At 48.7% G+C, this 20,630-nt stretch overlaps 1 protein-coding gene across 1 annotated transcript in view; it reads right to left on the reverse strand.

The window, feature by feature from the left end:
- The window catches only part of MYO5B (myosin VB), a 347,287-nt gene that overhangs the window by 80,075 nt on the left and 246,582 nt on the right, over nt 1-20,630 (reverse strand). Inside the window, exons 11-14 of the mRNA XM_055417346.2 lie at nt 18,337-18,418; nt 17,355-17,495; nt 6,990-7,112; nt 6,004-6,087 (exon numbers count right to left, since the gene is read on the reverse strand). Of these exons, the coding sequence (XP_055273321.2) occupies nt 6,004-6,087; nt 6,990-7,112; nt 17,355-17,495; nt 18,337-18,418 (430 nt within the window). The remainder of the gene's footprint in view (nt 1-6,003; nt 6,088-6,989; nt 7,113-17,354; nt 17,496-18,336; nt 18,419-20,630) is intronic.

Raw genomic sequence — 20,630 nt, forward strand, 5'->3', positions numbered from 1 at the left:
CAGGAATGGAAGCACTACAGTTCACCTTAGGGCAGTCCTCAGAAACAGGATCCACCTGGGCCTTTCTAAAATCCTGCTCCCTTCAATCTTGAAAATTCTAATATAAAACCTTCAAACAAACCAAGCACTTCCCTGATACTGCTTGTCACTTATTTCAAAGTGTTGGCAGGCACTGACTTTGGTGTTCTCTGCTACTCAAGTCTATATATAGATTTTAAAAGCCTGAGGCAGATCTGTTTGAAAAGGGATTAAAAGAAATAAGAAAACACTTTCTAAAGACCACTTGAGGGTTTAAGAAAAATGTCAATTACAGGTATATACGTAGCTGTTCCCCTGGAAATCACACCTATTCACTTCCGTTTATATGAACATTAACTATCTTTTCTTGAAAGCAGACACGTGAAACTAAAATAAGACACACTACAATAACCATTTGATTGGAATCTCTAGCTTCGAGTCTTATCTTTAATAGCTCTGGCTGTAAACATAATAACAAACATTTTCTTTCCCATCAATTCTTATATATGGTAAATGCCACCCTCCAGGTAGAAAAAATATTTGAACCTTTTGGTAAGAAATACTCTGTTTAATATTCACTGGAAGGACTGATGCTAAAGCTGAAACTTCAATACTTTGGCCACCTGATGCGAAGAACTGACTCATTGGAAAAGACCCTGATGCTGGGAAAGATTGAAGGCAGGAGGAGAATGGAACAACAGAGAATGAGATGGTTGGATGGCATCACTGACTCAATGGACATGAGTTTGGGTGGACTCCGGGAGTTGACAATGGACAAGGAGGCCTGGCTGCTGCAGTCCATGGGGTCACAAAGAGTTGGACACAACCGAGAGACTGAACTGAACTGAACTGACTCTGTTTAAAGGGATTTTAAAGGGTATTTGGAGGAAAAGTCTCAGCACTTTGTTTCAAGAAGCAGGATCTTCCTGTATTGCCGAGAATGATCATATTGTTTTCCTGACTAAAGTTCTCTTTTACACAGTTACCTATTTATTCTAAGTATTGGGAGAGGCTTTATAACTACCAGCAAAAACTGATTTTAAACAGGAAGCCCTCCAAAACACTTCAAAGCTAAAGTTACATAGTATGCTGACTCAAAAGCTATTATATAACAACTTTTTAAAAATGTAAAGCAAATGTGCTTGCTCAAAATGAAACGTGTGTGTACCCTGGAAGGAAGCTAGCAGCGTAGAAAGCAATGGAATGAATACATGTGTTGTCACCCTTGATGAGCTGAAGCTGAGGGGGAAAGGAGACGGGGCGCGCGGCTGGGGAGGGGCGGGCGGTGTGTGTGGCAAGATGGTGTTTGGACCTTGTCAGAGAATCCTGACTCTTGGACCTCAGGGACAGTCGCAGCCCAGGGTAGGCAGTCTGGGCTCATATGGTCTGCCTGACCTCAGGAACACACTGGTCTTGAGATCCTGTCCGCTGGGATGGTGTGGAGACGGTACCAGCAGGGTCTGCTCAGGAACACGGCCCAGAACGGCCCTTGTTTCCCAGCACCTGCCGCATGTACCCTGGACTCACTGCCCATCCCTCTGACCTGAACTCCGTGGGGCCCTGGAACAGGAAATCTCCAGAAGAAAAAAATTCTCCCTTCAAGATTCCCCCCACCCTGATTTATAAATTTTATCGCTTTTTACAATAAACACTAAGAAGGAAAACCCTCCATCTTTAGAATCTAAAACAAATCAGTCTGTTAACCTGAAGTCATGTTTTAAAAGAGGCATCTTTCTACTTAAATCTCTATTTATAGCTTTCTGATAGCTGAGGAAGCAATTAGATTATTATAGCCTCTTTGGCAGCGTAACTGGCTTTACTAATTACATTCTCATTAACACCGTTTTATTTCACTGATCTAGGTGAGAGCTCTTCAAACAGCCTTTTGGCTGGCAGGGTATGTGGTTATCTCCCATCCCATCCTGACTAGCTTTTCACACTGATTTGTTAATTTCTTACCAGGGATGCCACACAAAAGGAAAAAGCTAATAGGTCTCTCCCCAGATAAAAACACTTTAAGTAAAACCATGAATTTGCCTACGGGATGTAAGAGTTATGCTTAGTGAGAAGAAAACCAGTAAAAAGGTGGGGCATTAGCTGGATACCATACTTGTATCTTTCCAGGTCTTTTATTTTTGTCTCTGCTTTCAGTGTATCCTAGAAACATAAACTCTGTGGGACTGCTGTGAAAAATAATTTAAAGAAAATGATAGAGGCTCAGTGAACTATGAGCTTTAAAATGCTACAACGACAGATGCTGCCAGTGGTATCCACCTGTCCGAGTGATTTAAAGCACATTTCCAATCGCTCCGATTGGCAGCTGGAGTCTGCGGAAATCCCATCTGTAGGTTTATAGTGACCTACTGTTGGGCTCTGCTTTCCATCTCCGGGGAAGTCTGAAATGGGCTGGAAGGAGTCCAGGGTGGAGCATTCTCAGCCCTCCTCCTACTGGGGTCTAGGGGGCCTAGAAGCCCCTCTCAGTTCAGTCTTTAAGGGTTGCTGGTCGTCATCACAGCATCTCTGAGGGTTTGCTGGGATGGGAGAAGGGCCTGGCAACAAGGCCTTTGGTTTCTTTAGAAATGTTAGCTGGTGAAGGGGAAGGCTAGAGTTGTGGTAGGTGGACAGTGAAGAGAAGGGAGTTGGTACCTTTTAAGAGTGGGCTTCCCTGGTAGCTCAGCAGTAAAGAATCTGCCTGCCAATGCAGGAGACGTGAGCTTGATCCCTGGGGTGGAGAAGATCCTCTGGAGGAAGCAAATGGCAACCCACTCCAGTATTCTTGCCTGGGAAATCCCATGGACAGAGGAGCCTGACAGGTTACAGTCCATGGGGTTGCAGAAAGTCGGACAGCTTAGTGACTAAACAAGAACAACAAACCTTATAAGAGTAGATCACAGAACTATTTTACACTCCAATTTAGCAATACTGCTAGGCTTTCAAAGTGCATACTCTTTGAACTGTCAATTCCATTTCTAATAATTGACAGGCAGACACAACTATACAAGTAAGCAAAGATATATGTAAAGGGCATTCCTTGCAGTGTTATTTGAGTTAGCAAAATACCAACAATTGTTTAAAAAAAGAAAAGAAAAGAAGTGGATATATACTTATACGAAAAATGGCCAAGAGATAATGGCAAGTGAAAAATGAGAGAGGACTGTGTATGATGCCAATCATTTCAATTTTAAAAAGACGTACAGTATGTTTGTATCATCAGAGTGGGAGTGCATGAGAAGGTAGGTCGGGAGTGGGAGAGAACACTTCTAGTTTATATATTTCTAAACTATTTGAATTTTTTATGAGCCTATATTTCATTTCTAATAAAAATTCAGTACACCCTATCTAAAATGATACGCCTGTTTATAAAAGAGCGAACACCAGGCCTGAGACTGCCATCCTAGAGAGGCCTGCTTACAAGACACATGCTTGGCTGGTGTCTGGAAACATGGACTTGGGGAGGGTCTTTTGCAGTCCCTGGTAAGAATGGTTCACCGAGCCTAAACTGTTTACACCAACAATGCTGTTTTTGCTGAGCCAACCTGCTTTCCTGCTGCAAGTCTGAAACTGGTACGTGCTAGGCAAAGGTGCCAACACCACTGACTACCAGTAGGGAACCCTGAATGTCCAGCTCAGGTGAGCTGCTCTGGTAAACAGTTGCCAGGGATCATCACGAGCTGCCCAGGGGGCACTAGTGGTAAGAACCCGCCTCCAGTGCAGGAGACATAAGGGACAAGGGTTTGATCCCTGGGTCGGGAAGATCCCCTGGAGAAGGGAATGGCAAAACACTCCAGTATTCTTGCCTGGAGAATCCCATGGACAGAGGGGCCGGGCGGGCTACAGTCCATGGGGTTACACAGAGGACACGAGGGACACGATGGAAGGGACTCCGCAGTGGCAGCAGGTATCATCACATGGCGCTGCTGCGGAAAATAAGCATATTCAGCAGGACTCCCCCGTCCTCCCCTGGGGGAGGACTCCCGAAGCTCGCACCTGGTTTCCATGGGTGTCACCCCAGGCACCCTCTCCCTTGCTGATTTGCCTTATATCCATTTGCCGTAATACATCATAGCCATGAGCACTATGACTGAGAGTCTTCCTAGCAAATGGTTCAATTTTGGGGTGACTATGGGGACTCCCAGCACATTCCCATTATTCATTTCCATAGAACTTTCTTCCTGACCTTCACAGCATCACCAAAACTTACGATCAAACTGGACATCTTTTCACTTGACTGTAAGTTCCGTGAGGTTAACTACACATACTTGTTACCATTATATATCACACAAATGTTTAATAAAGTTCGTTAAATAAAAATAAGGGGAAAAAAATCTCAGTGGCTAATAACAGATAATCTGCTGGAGACAAGAATGTGAGAGATTCCCTTCTAGATCTCTTCTAGATACTGGGATCCCCAAGAGACACTCAGACAAAAATCAATGGCAGAATCAGACTCTGCGCTTAACGGAAAATACCCGACACTCTCCCCTGGTCCCTCATTTTTGCTCCTCCCCGACAGGAGAAGCCTGTCACAAGAAAGAAAGTTTCTTAGCCCTCTAGGGCCACTGTCACAGGAACAGGAGGTCACAGGCCTCTGCTTCTAAGACACACAGGATGAGGAAACGTGCTCCTTGGGGCTCAAACTGTCCACTTTTACTCTCTCACTGTGGTTCCCCTCCCATCCCTCACCTTTCTTGCAAAGAATGGAAAAAGTCACGTTAATCACCATGGACTAGAGGGCTGGACACTTGGCAAGGCGAGGGGTTAATCTCGCATTGACATGCACATTTACACAAAGCAAGTTTGTCTCAGCGATGACTAATTCTCTAGATATGGGGAGATGGCATGGGCCGGGGTTTGCCCTGGGCTGCCCACATTGCTGGTAACGACTCCAATCCTCCCTATAACCCTGGCCTCAGGGCCACGTGATTTACTTGCCTCTAGATACCTGGGTCCATCCTCAGGGTGTATTTTCTGCATTCCATCATCTCAGCCCTATGGCATTCATCTACAGCTCATCACAAAGAGAAATTAATCTGCCACTTGCAGTGTTATCAGGCCTCCACAGTGAGTGCAGTGTCACATGGTCTGGGAGAAAGACTCTGAACTCCCAGAGGGTCCTTTCCTGGCTTCCTCTGAAGGGCTGTGGCCAGCATCGGCGCCTGCCTCCAAGCATCGGTGAGGGGACTCTCTAGACCAGCAGGCCTCGTGCTGCCCCAGCCCAGGCTGCCTCTCCCTTCAGGTACTATAGGCTTGTTCACCTGCTCACCCCCAGCCCATAACAGAATGTAAATGCCTACAGGCATAATGTAAATGCCACAGCAAGAAACAGAAAGGGTTGTTAGCACTCCTGCCTGACCTGGAGCCCCCAGCAGCGTCTTAACAAATACACAGGTAGGTGCTTAATAAATGTGTTTAGGTCAATCAGTACTTTGGTCCTTCTACCTGTAGAATGGACACAATATTTGCTGCCTTTGTGTTATGGTGATGCGAAGGAAATAACTGAAATTTTGGAGATCCTAGAAAGCAACATTCCAGAACTGTAGATGTAAGGGTCCCCTGAATCCTACTGCTCTATTTATGTTTCTGGCTGTAGGGAGGTTCCACAAACTGCTAAGCAGAAATCAAAGGTGCTGAAACTAGGATCTGAAGGGGTTTAAGTACTTTTACATCTGCCCCAAGGAGACGGAAGACAAATGACACAATGGACGCCTGCAATGTCTCCACAGTTAGACTCACCATCGCCCCTCCAGACTGGGTCCCCAGCTCCCACGTCCTTCTACTAGCTGGTACCTTTCCCAGTCGCCTCTGCCATCCCTTGCTTCCTTCCTTTCATCAGGCCATCCTCAAATCCTCAGACTGAAACAAATGGCAGGCCCCTCACTGCCCCCCACCCCGCCACGATCCAGACTGGGGCTGGCACTGACCACACCCTGCCCGGCTCTGGCCTGGACGCTCCGCTTCTGTTTCTCCACTTCCAGAGCTCTTTACCTTGCTGGCCTTCAGGATGTTGATCTGTTCTTCATACACGGTGTCTCTGTTTTTCTCCAGAAAACCATCTGAAAGGTACTCCACCTGGGGCCACGGCCGGAAACAGAAAGGGTAGTTAGCACTCCTGCCTGACCCGGGGAACCCAGCAGCGTCTCCAGTGGTTTCATCTCATCCACAGCATCTTCTGAAAAGAGCTGTGTGTACCTGTGAAACCCACGGATGCTCTCATCTAAAATGCAAACCCAACATGTACCGAGACTTACAGAGAGGGAGCTGAATATTCATTTTGTGGAAAACCACATTCTTCTGCAGTCCATGGGGTTGCAAAGAGTCAGACACAACTGAGTGACTGAATAATAACAACGTTGTTCTGGGCTTCTCTGGTGGCTCAGACAGTAAAGAATCTGCCTGCAATGCAGGCAGAGACCCGGGTTTGATCCCTGGGTTGGGAAGATCCCCTGGAGTAAGGGAATGGCTACCCACTCCAGTACTCTTGCCTGGAGAATTCCATGGACAGAGGAGCCCGGTGGGCCATAGTCCATGGGGTTGCAGAGTCAGACAGGACACAGCAAATAACACATGGATTCAAAAAGGAGTTCCCGTAAGACGGCCTTGGATAGAAGGCTTCCTTTGGGTGCTCTCACGCAGCTTGTCAGCCTCACGATGGATCTACTGAATTAGAACTTGCCTTTCAGCAAGACCTGTGATGTACATGTACGTGAACATTTGAGAAGCACTGGGCTAGTGCATATGGAACACAATCCACGTGAGGAATTCTGAGTCTACCCCAGCTGCTGAGAAAGGAGCCACGTGGAGAAGGAGCCACTCTTTCCTCTCTCAGGCTCCAGGAGGCTAGACAAGGCCCCACCCAAGAGACTCCAGGCCACCTACCTGACTTCAAAGGTCAGCTCCCTCTTAGCCCAAGAACCCCAAGTCCCCCGAGGGTGGGGCTCCTGGAGTGCTGAGCCCACCATGAGAAGACCCACCTTATCTGCAAAGTGGATGACAATGAAGGCCTTGTTGGACATGCGGGGTTTCTGGAAGTGTTGGCTGCCGGAGTGCCTGTCGTAGAGCTTCTGAGTCCAGTTCTGGTCGGTTCCTTTGGGGACCTGTGGATTCACAAAATCAGGGGTTTTGTGAAGAGGAAAAAGGAAGTCGAGAGTGGAGGCAGGGTGATGGAGTCTGCCAGGAAGTTGACCTCAACGAGGCCGGATTCAGCACTCAGACCTGGACCTAACCGGATGTGGAAAGCAGACTCAACCATGGACACACCTGGGACCCCACACAGCACGCTCTCAACATGCCCTGCGTGCTCCTATGGCATCTATAGGTGTGCCCTGAGCCTCAGGAAACCTGCTGGTTGGCAGATGCTGGAAGAGCCAGGCAAAGATGAGGGTGGAGGCCAAGGTTACAAGAGCAGAATCACAACCCACAGGACAAATCTGAAGACACTTTTTGGTTCTGGTGGGGCCAGTGACTTCAGGGTCGTGAACACATCACCCCATCTGCAGTCCAAGCTCCTGTTCGCTGAGGCCAAGTCCTGCAGCAGGACAGCCCGCCCTCCATCTCATCTGAACACCAGTGCCCAGGACCGCTCAAGTGTGCCCTTTTCTCTGGAGCCTTCCCTGGCCACCCTCAATCTAACTTGGGGGCCCTTCCGGTTGACTTCTTACACATGCACTGCCCAATGCTGCTCATAACTTGGTGTTCAAGGCTTGTCTTGTCTCTAAACTGCAAGTTTGTTGCACTCGAGAAATACGTCTGTCTTTTTCCTGTCTCTCAAAAACTTAAAACTGGGTTCCAGCCACAAACTGGGTGCTAAGTACCTAGCGACTGAACTATGCAGTACTAATCTCTACCTCCCTCAAATGCCTGGCGGGCTGTGATTCATGGGGTCGCAAAGAGTCGGATGCGACTGAACTGAACTGAAGGATTCTGAAGAGCAGCCTTTTTCCATATCTTTAGAGATAGCTTCGAAAGTGAAAATGCATCATGCTTTGCTGAAAACAAAACACAGAGCCACTGTACCCACCTCTCAAGTTATCAAGGATGATGGCGCCTTGTAGAATGTGAAGGTATACCTCCTTCATTCTTGAGCATCACTGCACACACCCCTTCCTCAGCTATGGGCCACCAACTGACTTGCCCTTTCGTTAGTTTAGACTGTATCTTTGGATCAGGCAGGGTTGAAGGTGACCCTTACACTAGCCATTTAAAAAGGGTTTTGTTTAGTAAATTAATAAAACATGTGAATATGAAAAATTGCTTACCCACTTGAAAACAAATTTCTCAAACACTTTGTAACCGAACAGATTTTTCTCAATAATCAACTTGGTGTAATGGGTACTGAATATCCAGTGTTAAGTGCCATAGGATTTTTAAGAAAATTTTTTCTTGAAGGAGGCTATTAATTGTGTTGGGCAGACAAAATAAAATATATTTTAATTTAGCATTTTAAAACATGGTGTTTCATATTTGTCTCCAAGCAGTTTGTGTTCAGAAACACCAGGTATGGGGGAAGCAAGAGGCCAATGTGGCTGAGCTCCCAGGAGGTGAAGCTAGGGAAGAGAAGCACAAGGGACCCAGAGCTGGCAGACCCGGGGCAGACAGGACAGGAAGGGCAGGACCACGATGAGAAGTCCCACCCGGGTCAGCACCTGCGTTTGCCAGTATCCAGCTCATCTTATCCTGTCTGTGAAATTGGACTTCTCAGCAGATTTCATAATCCTACATATTCCCTAAATCAGACTCGCGTGAATCAATGAGTAAAAGACCAAGGTCATATGTAAACATATTTCCTGACAAGGGTCGGTCTCTGTTCTCACCCCCATCCTTGACTAAAAATGAAGGCCAGCAGAAACTCACAGGAATGAAGAATCTCAGATAATGCTAAAAGCAAATGTCCAGAGAACTTACTGCCAGGCAATTTTCTATACATTTTTGATATATTAACTCATTCAATCCTATGAACAAGGTATTAGTTTCTCAGTCATGTCCAACTCATTGCAACCCCGTGGACTGTAGCCCACCAGGTTCCTCTGTCCATGGGCTTCTCCAGGCAAGGGTACTGGCATGGGTAGCCATTTCCTTTTCCAGGGGATCTTCCCAACCCATGGACTGAACCTGAGTCTCCTGCATTGCAGGCAGATTTTTCACCATCTGAGTCACCAGGGAAGCTACTATACACATTTTACAGGTGAAGAAACAGACCAGTTAGGTAACTTGCCCAAGGTCACACAGCTGGCAAGTAGCAGAACTGGGGTTCAAGCCAGGACAGGCTGGTTGGTTGATGTGCTCCTCACCATTTGGGCTTTCCTGCCCGATGACAGAGTTTTAAAGGAGCCACAAAGGCAAGGTTAGGTGGGAAGCAGTCATTTCCAAAAATCTTCCCATACAAGTAGATTTAAAACAGGCACTGGAGACAGCAAGGAAATCTTGTATTTTGATAAAATCTAGATTGTGGTTATCAGTAGCTCTGAAATATGCAGCAAATCAAATCCTTTTTTAAAAAAAGTATCTGCCAGCAGCTTCATGCAAGCTTTCTTCCTCTCCAAAGGCATTGGGCCAGGAGCCTGGACTCCAGCTCTGCCTTTATCTAGGCGGGCACTATCCCTCAGGAGGTGAATCCCTCTGACCTGCTCTGCTGGCCACTGGTCACACCAAAGGTGAAGGCCACATCTAGATGAAATGTCTCGAATTGGCAAATGTTGTAGAGATAAGAAGCAGATTTGTGGTTGCCTAGGGCTGTGGAGTACTCTGGCCACCTCATGCGACGAGTTGACTCGCTGGAAAAGACTCTGATGCTGGGAAGGATTGGAGGCGGGAAGAGAAGGGGACGGCAGAGAATGAGATGGCTAGATGGCATCACCGACTCGATGGAGATGAGTTTGAGTGAACTCCGGGAGCTGGTGATGGACAGGGAGGCCTGGCGTGCTGTGATTCATAGGGTCGCAAAGAGTCGGACACGACTGAGCAACTGAACTGAACTGAACTGAGGGCTGTCGAGGAATGGAGAATTACTGCTAATGTATATCTTTAGGGGATGATGAAAATGTTCTGAAACTGATGGTTGCACAACTCTGAATACAGCAAAAAACACTGACTTGTGTATTTTAAATAGGTGAGTTGGATGCTTCATTAATTCTATCTTAATAAAGCTGTTAAAATACATTAAACCTGATTTTACTCTTTGCTATTGAAATAAAACAGAAAAAACTGGGGGGTGGGGAATAAAATCATCCTTGGACTTACTAAGTCCCTCACCCCCAACAGCATGGGGTATAAAACCTGTGGCCCAGGACAGCTTTTCACCAAGGCACTCCTGGAACCCTCGCAGGAAACTATGTCTGGTTGCCATCACTGGCCTGAGACATCACCTGGGGCTAAAGCCTGCCCCAGCCCAACAGCTGACAAGAGCTGGTTGATAAGGAGCCCAAAGTCAGTTATTCCATCTCTGTTTCTTGTCCCCATCTTCCTGGGCCTTTGCCACCAAGACAGCCTTCGTGGTCACCATCTCACTTCATCCCAGGCCTCTGCAGGCTCCCTGATGACTCCTACCCCTGCTGACCTCTCAGGTGACCCTGCCCGCATCAGCCTGAATCCTCCTGTGATAGTTGGGCCTCCAGGACTCTGCTGTCCTAACAGCTCCAGGCAGAAGTGGCTCCTTCCTCCCCAACTGACAGCCATCTCCTCCTTCATTTTCCCACCTTCACAAAACACCCCTTTCGCATGCTCAGCAAAACACTAATTCTTGACCAACCCAGAAGCAGAAGATATCAAGAATGAGAAGATAGAAGCAGAAAATATTAAGAAGAGGTGGCAAGAATACACAGAAGAACTATACAAAAAAGACCTTCATGACCCAGATAATCACGATGGTGTGATCACCCACCTAGTGCCAGACATCCTGGAACACAAAGTCAAGTGGGCCTTAGGAAGCATCACTATGAACAAAGCTAGTGGAGGTGATGGAATTTCAGTTGTGCCATTTCAAATCCTAAAAGATGATGCTGTGAAAGTGCTGCACTCAATATGCCAGCAAGTTTGGAAAACTCAGCAGCAGTCACAGGACTCAAAAAAGTCAGTTTTCATTCCAATCCCAAAGAAAGGCAATGCCAAAGAATGCTCATACTACTGCACAACTGCACCCATCTCACACGCTAGCAAAGTAATGCTCAAAATTCTCCAAGCCAGGCTTCAACAGTACATGAACTTTGAATTTACAGATGTTCAAGTTGTATTTAGAAAAGGCAGAGGGACCAGAGATCAAACTGCCAACATCCTCTAGGTCATTGAAAAAGCAAGAGAGTTTCAGAAATACATCTATTTCTGCTTTACGGACTACGCCAAAGCCTTCGACTGTGTGGATCACAACAAACTGTAGAAAATTCTTAAAGAGATGGGAATCCCAGACCACCTGACCTGCCTCTTGAGAAACCTATATGCAGGTCAGGAAGCAACAGTTAGAACTGGACATGGAACAACAGACTGGTTCCAAATCAGGAAAAGAGTACATCAAGGTTGTATATTGTCACCCTGCTTATTTAACTTATATGCAGAGTACATCATGAGGAATGCTGGGCTGGAAGAAGAACAAACTGGAATCAAGATTGCCAGGAGAAATATCAATAATCTCAGATACACAGATGACACCACCCTTACGGCAGAAAGTGAAGAACAACCAAAGAACCTCTTGATGAAAGTGAAAGAGGAGAGTGAAAAAGTTAACTTAAAACTCAACATTCAGAAAACTAAGATCATGGCATCAAGTCCTATCACTTCATGACAAATAGATGGGGGAACAATGGAAACAGTGAGAGACTTTATTTTCTTAGGCTCCAAAATCACTGAAGATGGTGACTGCAGCCATGAAATTAAGTGATGCTTGCTCCTTGAAAGAAAAGCTATGACCAAGCTAGACAGCATATTAAAAAGCAGAGACACTACTTTGCCAACAAAGGTCTGTCTAGTCAAAGCTATGGTTTTCCCAGCAGTCATGTATGGATGTGAGGAGTTGGACTATAAAGAAAGCTGAGTGCCGAAGAATTAATACTTTTGAATTGTGTTGTTGGAGAAGACTCTTGAGAGTCCTTGGACAGCAAGGAGATCCAACCAGTCAATCCTAAAGGAAATCAGTCCAGAATATTCATTGGAAGGACTGATGCTAAAGCTGAAACTCCAATACTTTGGACACCTAATGAGAAGAACCGACTCACTAGAAAAGACCCTGATGCTGGGAAAGACTGAAGGCGGGAGGAGAAGGGGACGACAGAGGATGAGATGGTGGGATGGCATCACCGACTCAATGGACCTGAGTTTGAGTAAGCTCAGGAGTTGGTGATGGACAGGGAGGCCTGGTGTGCTGCAGTCCATGGGGTCTCAAAGAGTTGGACACGACTGAGCGACTGAAGTGAACTGAACTGAGTCCAACCCAGCCACCCATCCTGTCCTTTCCCAGACCTGGGTGGCTGGCTGAGATCACACACCAACTTCCCTTCCCTTCCCTTCATCAACTTCTGCTGGTAATTGAGTATAACTTAGTATTAGTGCCAAAAAAGAAAACTGAATTCCAGGGCGAGCAGCACTTCTGTAGATGAAGACGCTGTGCCCAGATCAAAGGGGACTTCGACCGCGCCTTGACAGCACTACGTACATCTCACTCTCTGACCGTCTCGGACCTCGCATCTCTGCACTTGGTGTTCCTCGTCCCTCCCTGGAGCGCAGCCTGTCCCCAACTCCTCTGTTCTCCTGGAACTTCTAACCCTGCCGCCTCTCGGCAGATGCCCCGTCCCCTCCGTCACAGGGAAGCAGGCTGCCAAGCAGGAATCCTCACATTCCCGCTCTACATTCAGAAACTCATCAGACCACAACGCCTCGGACCCTCCTCAGGAGAGGGAGTGCCTCTCCTCCTGGTCGGCCTCCTGAGCACACACCCCTGCCTCCTAGGTACCAGGAGCTGCCCACCTTCCCTCTCCTGAATCCTCTCCAGCCCTCCCCTCTCTCAGCTCCTTCTTAGGATTTCAGACTCGCCACCTCCACTGCCTCACTCCTATTTGCTCCTCCCGTTACCCAAGTCAGACTTCTGCCCAGACAAGTCCCTAGAAACGGCTCCAACCAACAACTGGCTGTCACGTGCGGGGCCATCGAGGCCCTCACCCGCTGCCTCCCTCCTCAAAAGCTCTCGGCGTCTCCTCCTGGCCGTGCAACCGCAGTGTGGCCAGCACTCTGCTGACTCCACGGTCCTGCTCCAGCTTACCCTTCACACAGTTCTCAGGGAGCCCTGCTGAAAAGTCAGTCACATCCGATCATGTCTCTCCCCGCTTCACTCCCTTCCATCCCCCAGACACCTTCGCTGGGCAGGCGAGGCCAAGGCTCCCGTTCTCCATGGTTCCACTTCCCGCCCTCGCCGGCCACCACCACGGGCCCAGGACAAACCAGACCATCTCAGGCTCTGCAAACACAACACCCGCTGCAGCCAGGGTGCCTCTCCCCTCATGCGACCCCTGCTCACACAGCCGCTCTGGGGGCGCTGCCCCGCTACCACCGCCCTCTCATCTCAGTGTTTCCATTTCCCCATCATCTCGGGAGATGATCTTGTTGTTCGCCTGACCCCTCAGAGGCGCGCTGAAGGGAACCTGGGGTTTGTCAGGCGGATGAATGTGGGAGCCGCTTGCTCTCCGTCCACCACAGGCTTCAGAGCTGCTCACAGCCAACCGCCCTGGGGCTGCATCTGGAGAAACCACAAGGCCTTGGTCTCCATACAAAATCAGCTCTCGTGAGAGCAGGCTGAACCTGGTCAGGAGACAGCAGGTATTGACTCCCGAGTGCAATCTGCCGTCCTTCTACGCCTCAACAACGACATCATGACCAGGAAGGCCCATCCTCGTCAGCTCCTCGGGCTGGCTCCATGAAATGAGAGGATCCCAGTCAACAGCACAGAGTCTGCCTCCCTGACTCAGGACTGCCTGCGTCTCTCCAGCCTGAGACGGTGTGTCTTCACCCACTGGAACTGCTTCTAGGGGTCAAGGTCTCACTTATCACAAAATTCCTGCTCAAACGCAAGTATGTCACTTCTGAGAAAACACGCACTGCTGTCTCAATTCCTATCAGTCCTTGCTAGTTCGTTCCTCCAAGAGGAGGATTTGTAAGTCAGACTTGTTACAGTACAATTTCCATAGAGCAAAATGCACCCTTTATAAGTGTACAGTTTCATGGCTTCTGAGAAAAGCAGTAACTATTGGTTAAAAATCCATCTATTAGGATTCCTCAGGTGGTCCAGTGGTTAAGAATCCACCTGCCAATGCAGGGGGCAGGGGTTCGCTCCCCAGTCGGGAAGACGCCCCGTGCCACAGAGTGGCTAAGCTCATGCGCCACAACGTCTGAAGCCCGCACACCTGGGGCCCACGCCCCACAACAAGGAAGCCACCGCAGTGAGAAGCCTACACACCGCAACTAGACAGCAGCGCCGGGAGAAAAGGCCCATGCGTGGCAACAGAGACCCAGCACAGCCAAAAAATAAATAAAATTTGAAAAGATCCGTCTGTTACTAGACGCGGTATCCGATTACACTGGATGAGTCGGAATTCCCACGGCAGCTAATCTCACAGAAAGTGGTTCCCACACTGTGGGCTCTGAGTCAGTCCTATAATTTGGTGTTCATCTTGCTCCCCACCTGCCTGCTGCCCCCCCCCCCCCCGCTACATCCGTGACTTGGCGGCCAGTGAGGCTCAAGTGTCACACTCACAGCACCACCCCCGATCTATTTCGACGCTCTGGGTGCACACCTCCCTCGGGGACTAGCGGAAACCCCAGCTGATCCTCAGATCTCCCTTCTAAGGAGCCTCAGGGACAGAGAAGCATCTAACAGAATCCCCTTGGCTATGTGCAGCTCAGCACTCTTTCTGACCTGGTGTGCCCTGCCCTTGAGATCACTCTGCTGTTCCTGGGCCCTGCCCACAGCCCTCCATGGGCCCCTCGCCCAGGCCAGGCTCTTCCCAAGTACCATCCTGTCCCTCTTCACCATTTGCTGGCTGGCAGGGAGATCCCTGTCCCTTCTCCTGAGGGCTTTCCCCTCAAGACCAGATATACAGTAGGTGCATAATATTGAGTTGACCAAACATTTTGTTCACGTTTTTTCATAAGATGTTATATAAAAACTCAAATGAACTTTTTGGCCAAACCAATACCTTCTGGGGGTTGGGCAGGAGTTTGGGTCGGATACAGTCTGAAACTTAAATCCCCTAATTTTAAAAATCTGACCCGAACAAAAGGCACCATACAGCATAAGGCAAAGACCATCCATGCAGAAGCAGCTGGGTTTTATTCCCCTCGGCTTCTGGAAAGTAGTACAGGCAGCGCGCACTTGGTAGGAAGGCAGACAGGAAGGTGTGGGATCCGCTGCACCGGGAATACCCAAGGCTGCCAAGTCCAGGGCTTTGTGGAGGAAGATTTCAAAACTGCTGCATTTGCACCCTGGTCCTCCCTGAAACCCCTGCCTACTTTTCAGCCACACCGCTATGCCCTCCTCCGCCACCCCCAGAACCACCAGCTCCCCAGCCCTGTGCTGTAGTGGGCGCACCCCACTCCCTCACCCCAGGGGCTTGGGTCCCCCTGCCTCTGGACAGCAGCCTCAGATCTCTCACTGTGCAGTGACCAGTGTCCTCACCGCTGCAGCCTGACATTCCTGGGACACGCTCCCTTGGGCAGTGGCACCTCTGAGAAAGAACCTCAAACCAGGAGCCAAAACGAACCCACAAGTGACCTTGGCTTGCCTGCCAAAGGCAAGGTATATCAGGGAAAATCGATAGGGCAGCTGCTGAATTCACAGACTCCGTCCCCCTGAGGCAGTGGGGGGTTCCGTGAGAAGCCCGTGTAAGGAGAAAGGCGAGGACAGGCCCCCAGGGGCTGCAGTCTGCAGCACAGTTAGCGCTTCATCGCAGAGCCAGGTTGAGCCGCTGGCTCAGAGCCTTGTCCGCCCTTGGACATCACCACTGGGTAAGGGAGGGAAGAGTCACAACCCTCCTGGAGCCAGGACTCGGGGGCTATACTGGTTCAGAGGCCCGGAACTGGATGGAGGACGTGGTTGGGGGTGTGGAGCTGGAGGAGGCTGCAGAAAGGATCACCAGAGACGGAGGGGAGGGAGCACGTGCCCACCGAGTGTCAGAGGGAGCTGCTGGCAGTGGGCATAGAGCCGAGATGAGGGAGGGGTGCACACCGGGGGCGGGGCGGCTGGAAGGCCTGGGCTGCAACGTCTGTGCTGCCCGAGCAGGGACAAAGGGACAACTGTTCTATCACCTTTATCACAACCTCATGGGGGGGTAGGTGAGCCAGCGCAGCCCCTGTCACCCCAAGGAATTACCTGTTCCTGAGTCTGACACCAGATCGAGTCCCCAGCTTTGAGAATGTGCTGAAAACCATCAGATACGAGCATGCTGCGGATTTCAGCGTATTTTCACTCTGTCTTCCACTGTTTTGTTTTCAGTCTTTCTCACTTTCAAAGGCAGTGCAAGTTTCTGGAAAGGAAATATCTGCTCCTCCCAAACCATCATGCCACAAGCCACTCTCCACAGCCCAGACATGGGAGTTCAGACAGGAAGAGCAACTGGGTTCTTCCCTTTCAATGCCGAGACCCAAGTGGCTTCTACACCTCTTGATTATAGAGTTTCCACCCCTGAAGGAGTTGGCATACATTTACCATCGTCGCCAAACACCAAATCAGGAGAAGTTTAAAGACCATCAGATCCAACGCCCATCAATTTATAGAGCAGAAAACCAAAGGCCAAAGCAATTAGGTGACTGATAACACGGAGTTCCCCTGCCCCACAAGCCCAAGGCTGCCGCATTCTCTCCATGCTGGCAACTCAGGGCTGCTCCTGTCACAGCAGGTAGTGTCCGTGACAAGCTGCACGGGGGAAATCCACAGCTCTCACTTGCCACCAAGCCACGTGGCTCTTAGCATCACAAGCCACCTGGCATGGTAAAGATGACCCTGGGCTCTTGACCCTCCCTCTCCGGGATGCCTGTCTAGAAGTTGGGGTCCTTCCTCAGCACCCAGGAGATGTGGGGCACCAAATCCATACACCGTCACATCATGCCACTCCTTAACACCCAGCCTCTGCCAAAGACACTGTTCACCAATGTAGCAATACCTGCCGGTCACGCTCAACGTGTAACCTTCTGGCACCTTTTATGCAGAACAGACACCAAGGCTTCTCCCGGCAAACTAAAGGCCGGCTAATCAGATGAAACTCCAGTCTTGAGAGCTCACATGTTCCCTTGCACCACACAGCTGTCCTCTGCCCCACAACCCCAAGCCTAGAATCGAACCGATTCAATGACATCATCAGTTTTACCTTACACTCTTCATCCAACAGGTCCAAGATGCCCAGCTTAGCTTCTATGAGGTCGATACAAGGTTGGTTATCATAGAAATCAATCAGAGTCCAGGGGATCTGCTCCTTCATGTACTCCTCCTGCTCCAGCTTGAATACGTGCTAGTGTAAGGAGCAAAAAGTCAGGTCAGTGAACTACAGACACACCTTAACTTTCGACTCCCCTGAGCTTCAACCACATGGGTTCTCAGTCCCGGAGGCTGGGATATACTCATCAGAAAGGGTCTGGGCACCAGTCACAGTCATGAATGCAGAAAAAAACAAGGCCCAGTTGGGTGATCTCAGTCCATCCTAAAGGAAATCAGCCCTGAATATTCATTGGAAGGACTCATGCTGAAGCTCCAGTACTTTGGCCACCTGATGCGAAGAGCCAATTCATTTGCAAAGACCCTGCTGCTGGGAAAGACGAAGGGCAGGAGGAGAAGGAAACAACAGAGGATGAGATGGTTGGATGGCATCACCGACTCAGCGGACATGAGTTTGAGCAAATCTGGGGGATAGTGAACGACAGGGAAGCCTGGCGTGCTGCAGTCCACAGGGTCACAGAGAGTCGGACACAAACAACGACAAAGGTGATCCTCACTCCCATGTGAGCCCTTCCCTAGGATGTTCTACTGCTCACCTGCACTGTCATACCTTAACCAATCGCAAGAAGCCTCACAGTTGGCTTGCGATTGCTCAAATACCCCAGAAGCTTGGGCTCAAAAAGAGTGGAAGTCAAAACCAAAGAGAGGATCACTGACCCTCTTGACTCAGCTGTCCCAATTCCAACCTCCTCTGGGCAGTGGGGAGTGCCTGCCTAGAACTGGGGCACCACCCAGGAAACCAAGGGCAGGTCAGGGCAGAGCTGGAGCCCACTGACCCTGGACGGAGGAGAAGTGCAAGGCTGGGCTGTCTGTGACTCCCCCCACCACGCGACATCTCTGGGTCCAGAAAAACCTACCGAGTTGAACTGCTGCTGGAGCTTCTCATTGGCGTAGTTGATACAGAATTGCTCGAAGCTGTTCACCTCAAATGTCTCAAACCTGCAGGATGGAAAGACCAAAGGACAAAGTAAGAGACGTCCCCATTTACCAAAGGGATCACTGGGACTTCAGCAAGACGGCCCTCATCTTCTGCTCCCTGCGGTTCTTGCCTTAACTCCAGCACAGAAGTCCCATCTGCTCTTGACCACTGTTACAGGCATCGGCACAATAGAGTCTTATCAAACAGGAGAGTAAGAATGTAAGTCTTTTCACAACTAAAAAAAGTACTGACAGCAAGAAAATCTGGAAAAAGCAGGTGTAAGAAAGAGAAATCACCCGTGATTCTGTCACTCAGGTGAACCCGCCTGCCAACACAGGTAAACATAAGACGTGGGTTTGATCCCTGGGTCAGGAAGATTCCCTGGAGAAGGAAATGGTAACCCACTCCAGTATTCTTGCCTGGGAAATTTCATGGTCTGGAAGGCCTGGCAGGCTGTAGTCCATTGGGTCGCAAAGAGTCAGACACAACTGAAGTGACTTAGCATGCACGCATGCCTGTCTCCCTCCAGTGATTTTATTTTTGAAGAAAAGATGAGTTGTATGTAGAATCACCCCTATATTTATCATTTAACTTCCCATTTGTTATGGAACAGTTTCCCATGCTGCTGTTCTTTAAAGACATCAGTTCTAAAGTCTGCCTCGTGGACCATCCTATGAATCAGAGATGCTGCTTTCAGCCTGAAAATTGCCCAGGAGCCCAGGTAAAGGATCAGTGGGGCTAGAATTTAGCTGATGTCCCCTTCAAGTCTGGGAGGGAGCGTTTGCCCCAGAGGGATGCCTTTTTCCGATTCACACAAAGGCTCCTCCTGGGCTGGCAGTGCCCCATGCAGATGAATTGCAATGTAACCAGTCACCTATTGAAGGACATTCTGGTTCTTTCCCCAGTTTTTAGCTGCTATTGCTGCTGTGACAAATATTAGATATACATCTTTGAATTCATGATTCTTAGGATGCTGTTCTAAAAGGAAAATTACCATGTCAGGATTTGTTTTCTTAAATGGTAGCAGCAGATTACTTTCCAGAAAGATGGAACCAACTGATGCTATCACCTACCCTCAGCCCAGCCTCCCAGTGTACGCAAGGGTCTCATTCTCCTAATCCTGGTTAATAAGGCTGTCTTTAAATTCAGATTTGAGGACTTCCCTGGTGGTCCAGTGGTTAAGAATCTGCCTGCCAATACAGGGGACATGGGATTGAGCCCTGGTCCAGGAAGAGTCCACATGCCATGGGACAACTAAGCTCGTGCCACATTACTGAGCCTGTGCACTCCAGAGCCCAAGCTCTGCAAGAAGAAGACCTGCCACGAGCTCTTCCCACCACAATGAGAAGCCCACGCACCACAACGGGAAAGCAGCCCCCACTTGCTGCAACAACAGAAAGCCTGTGAGCAGAGCAGCAACAAAGATCCAGTGCAGCCAAAACTAAATAAAATTTTAAAAATTAAAAAAAACTTAAAAAAAATTCATGTTTGACTTAGAGTTTATGTACAATAAGAAGCACTGATTTGAAAGATATGTTTCAATGAGTTTCTGATCAGTATTTCACTACATGTATCCACCATCACAATCAGATACAGAACATTTCCATCATGTCAGTCACCCCAAAGTTGCCTTGTGCTCCAGTCAGGTCTGTCCCCCCTGCCCCTCACTGGGAGTATTAATGCATCACAGATTTTTGGTCAATAATATAAATTAACTTTCAAAAATCTTTGGCTAATTGTTACATGACATTTTTGAATTCTAATTTCTTTGACTATCGATAGAGCTCAAGATTTTTCTGAGGGTGTGAGTGTATGTTCTAGTTGTCCATACTTTGTGAACTGTCTGTCACTGGTGAAGTATTTGCTGGGTTTTAACTTTAAAAATGGACTTATCTGAGCTCTTCACACTTTAGATCATCAACACTGACATCAATTGCTCAACTGAAATGTTCACAATATGGCTGGATCACTGCTGGGGAAGGGGCCTGGGGAAGGGGAGGAGTCTACAGAGGTAAGACGTGGCATCGCACAGCCAGGCACAGCCCCACCGGATGCCTTGTTTGCTACACTTCTAGATTTTTCCAGGAGAAATGGGGAGAACTGGCAGGATTTTAAATTAAGAAATGAAAACCGAATTTCCATCTCAGAAAAATACTTTGATTTGTGGGAAGATGTACAAGACTGAATGCAGGAGGTTGAATAAGGATTTATTATTGGAGTCATTATTGAGGG

Source organism: Moschus berezovskii, chromosome 28, assembly GCF_049115385.1.
Source record: "Moschus berezovskii isolate FMDL1 chromosome 28, NW_MosBer_1.0, whole genome shotgun sequence".
Lineage (NCBI taxonomy): Eukaryota > Metazoa > Chordata > Mammalia > Artiodactyla > Moschidae > Moschus > Moschus berezovskii.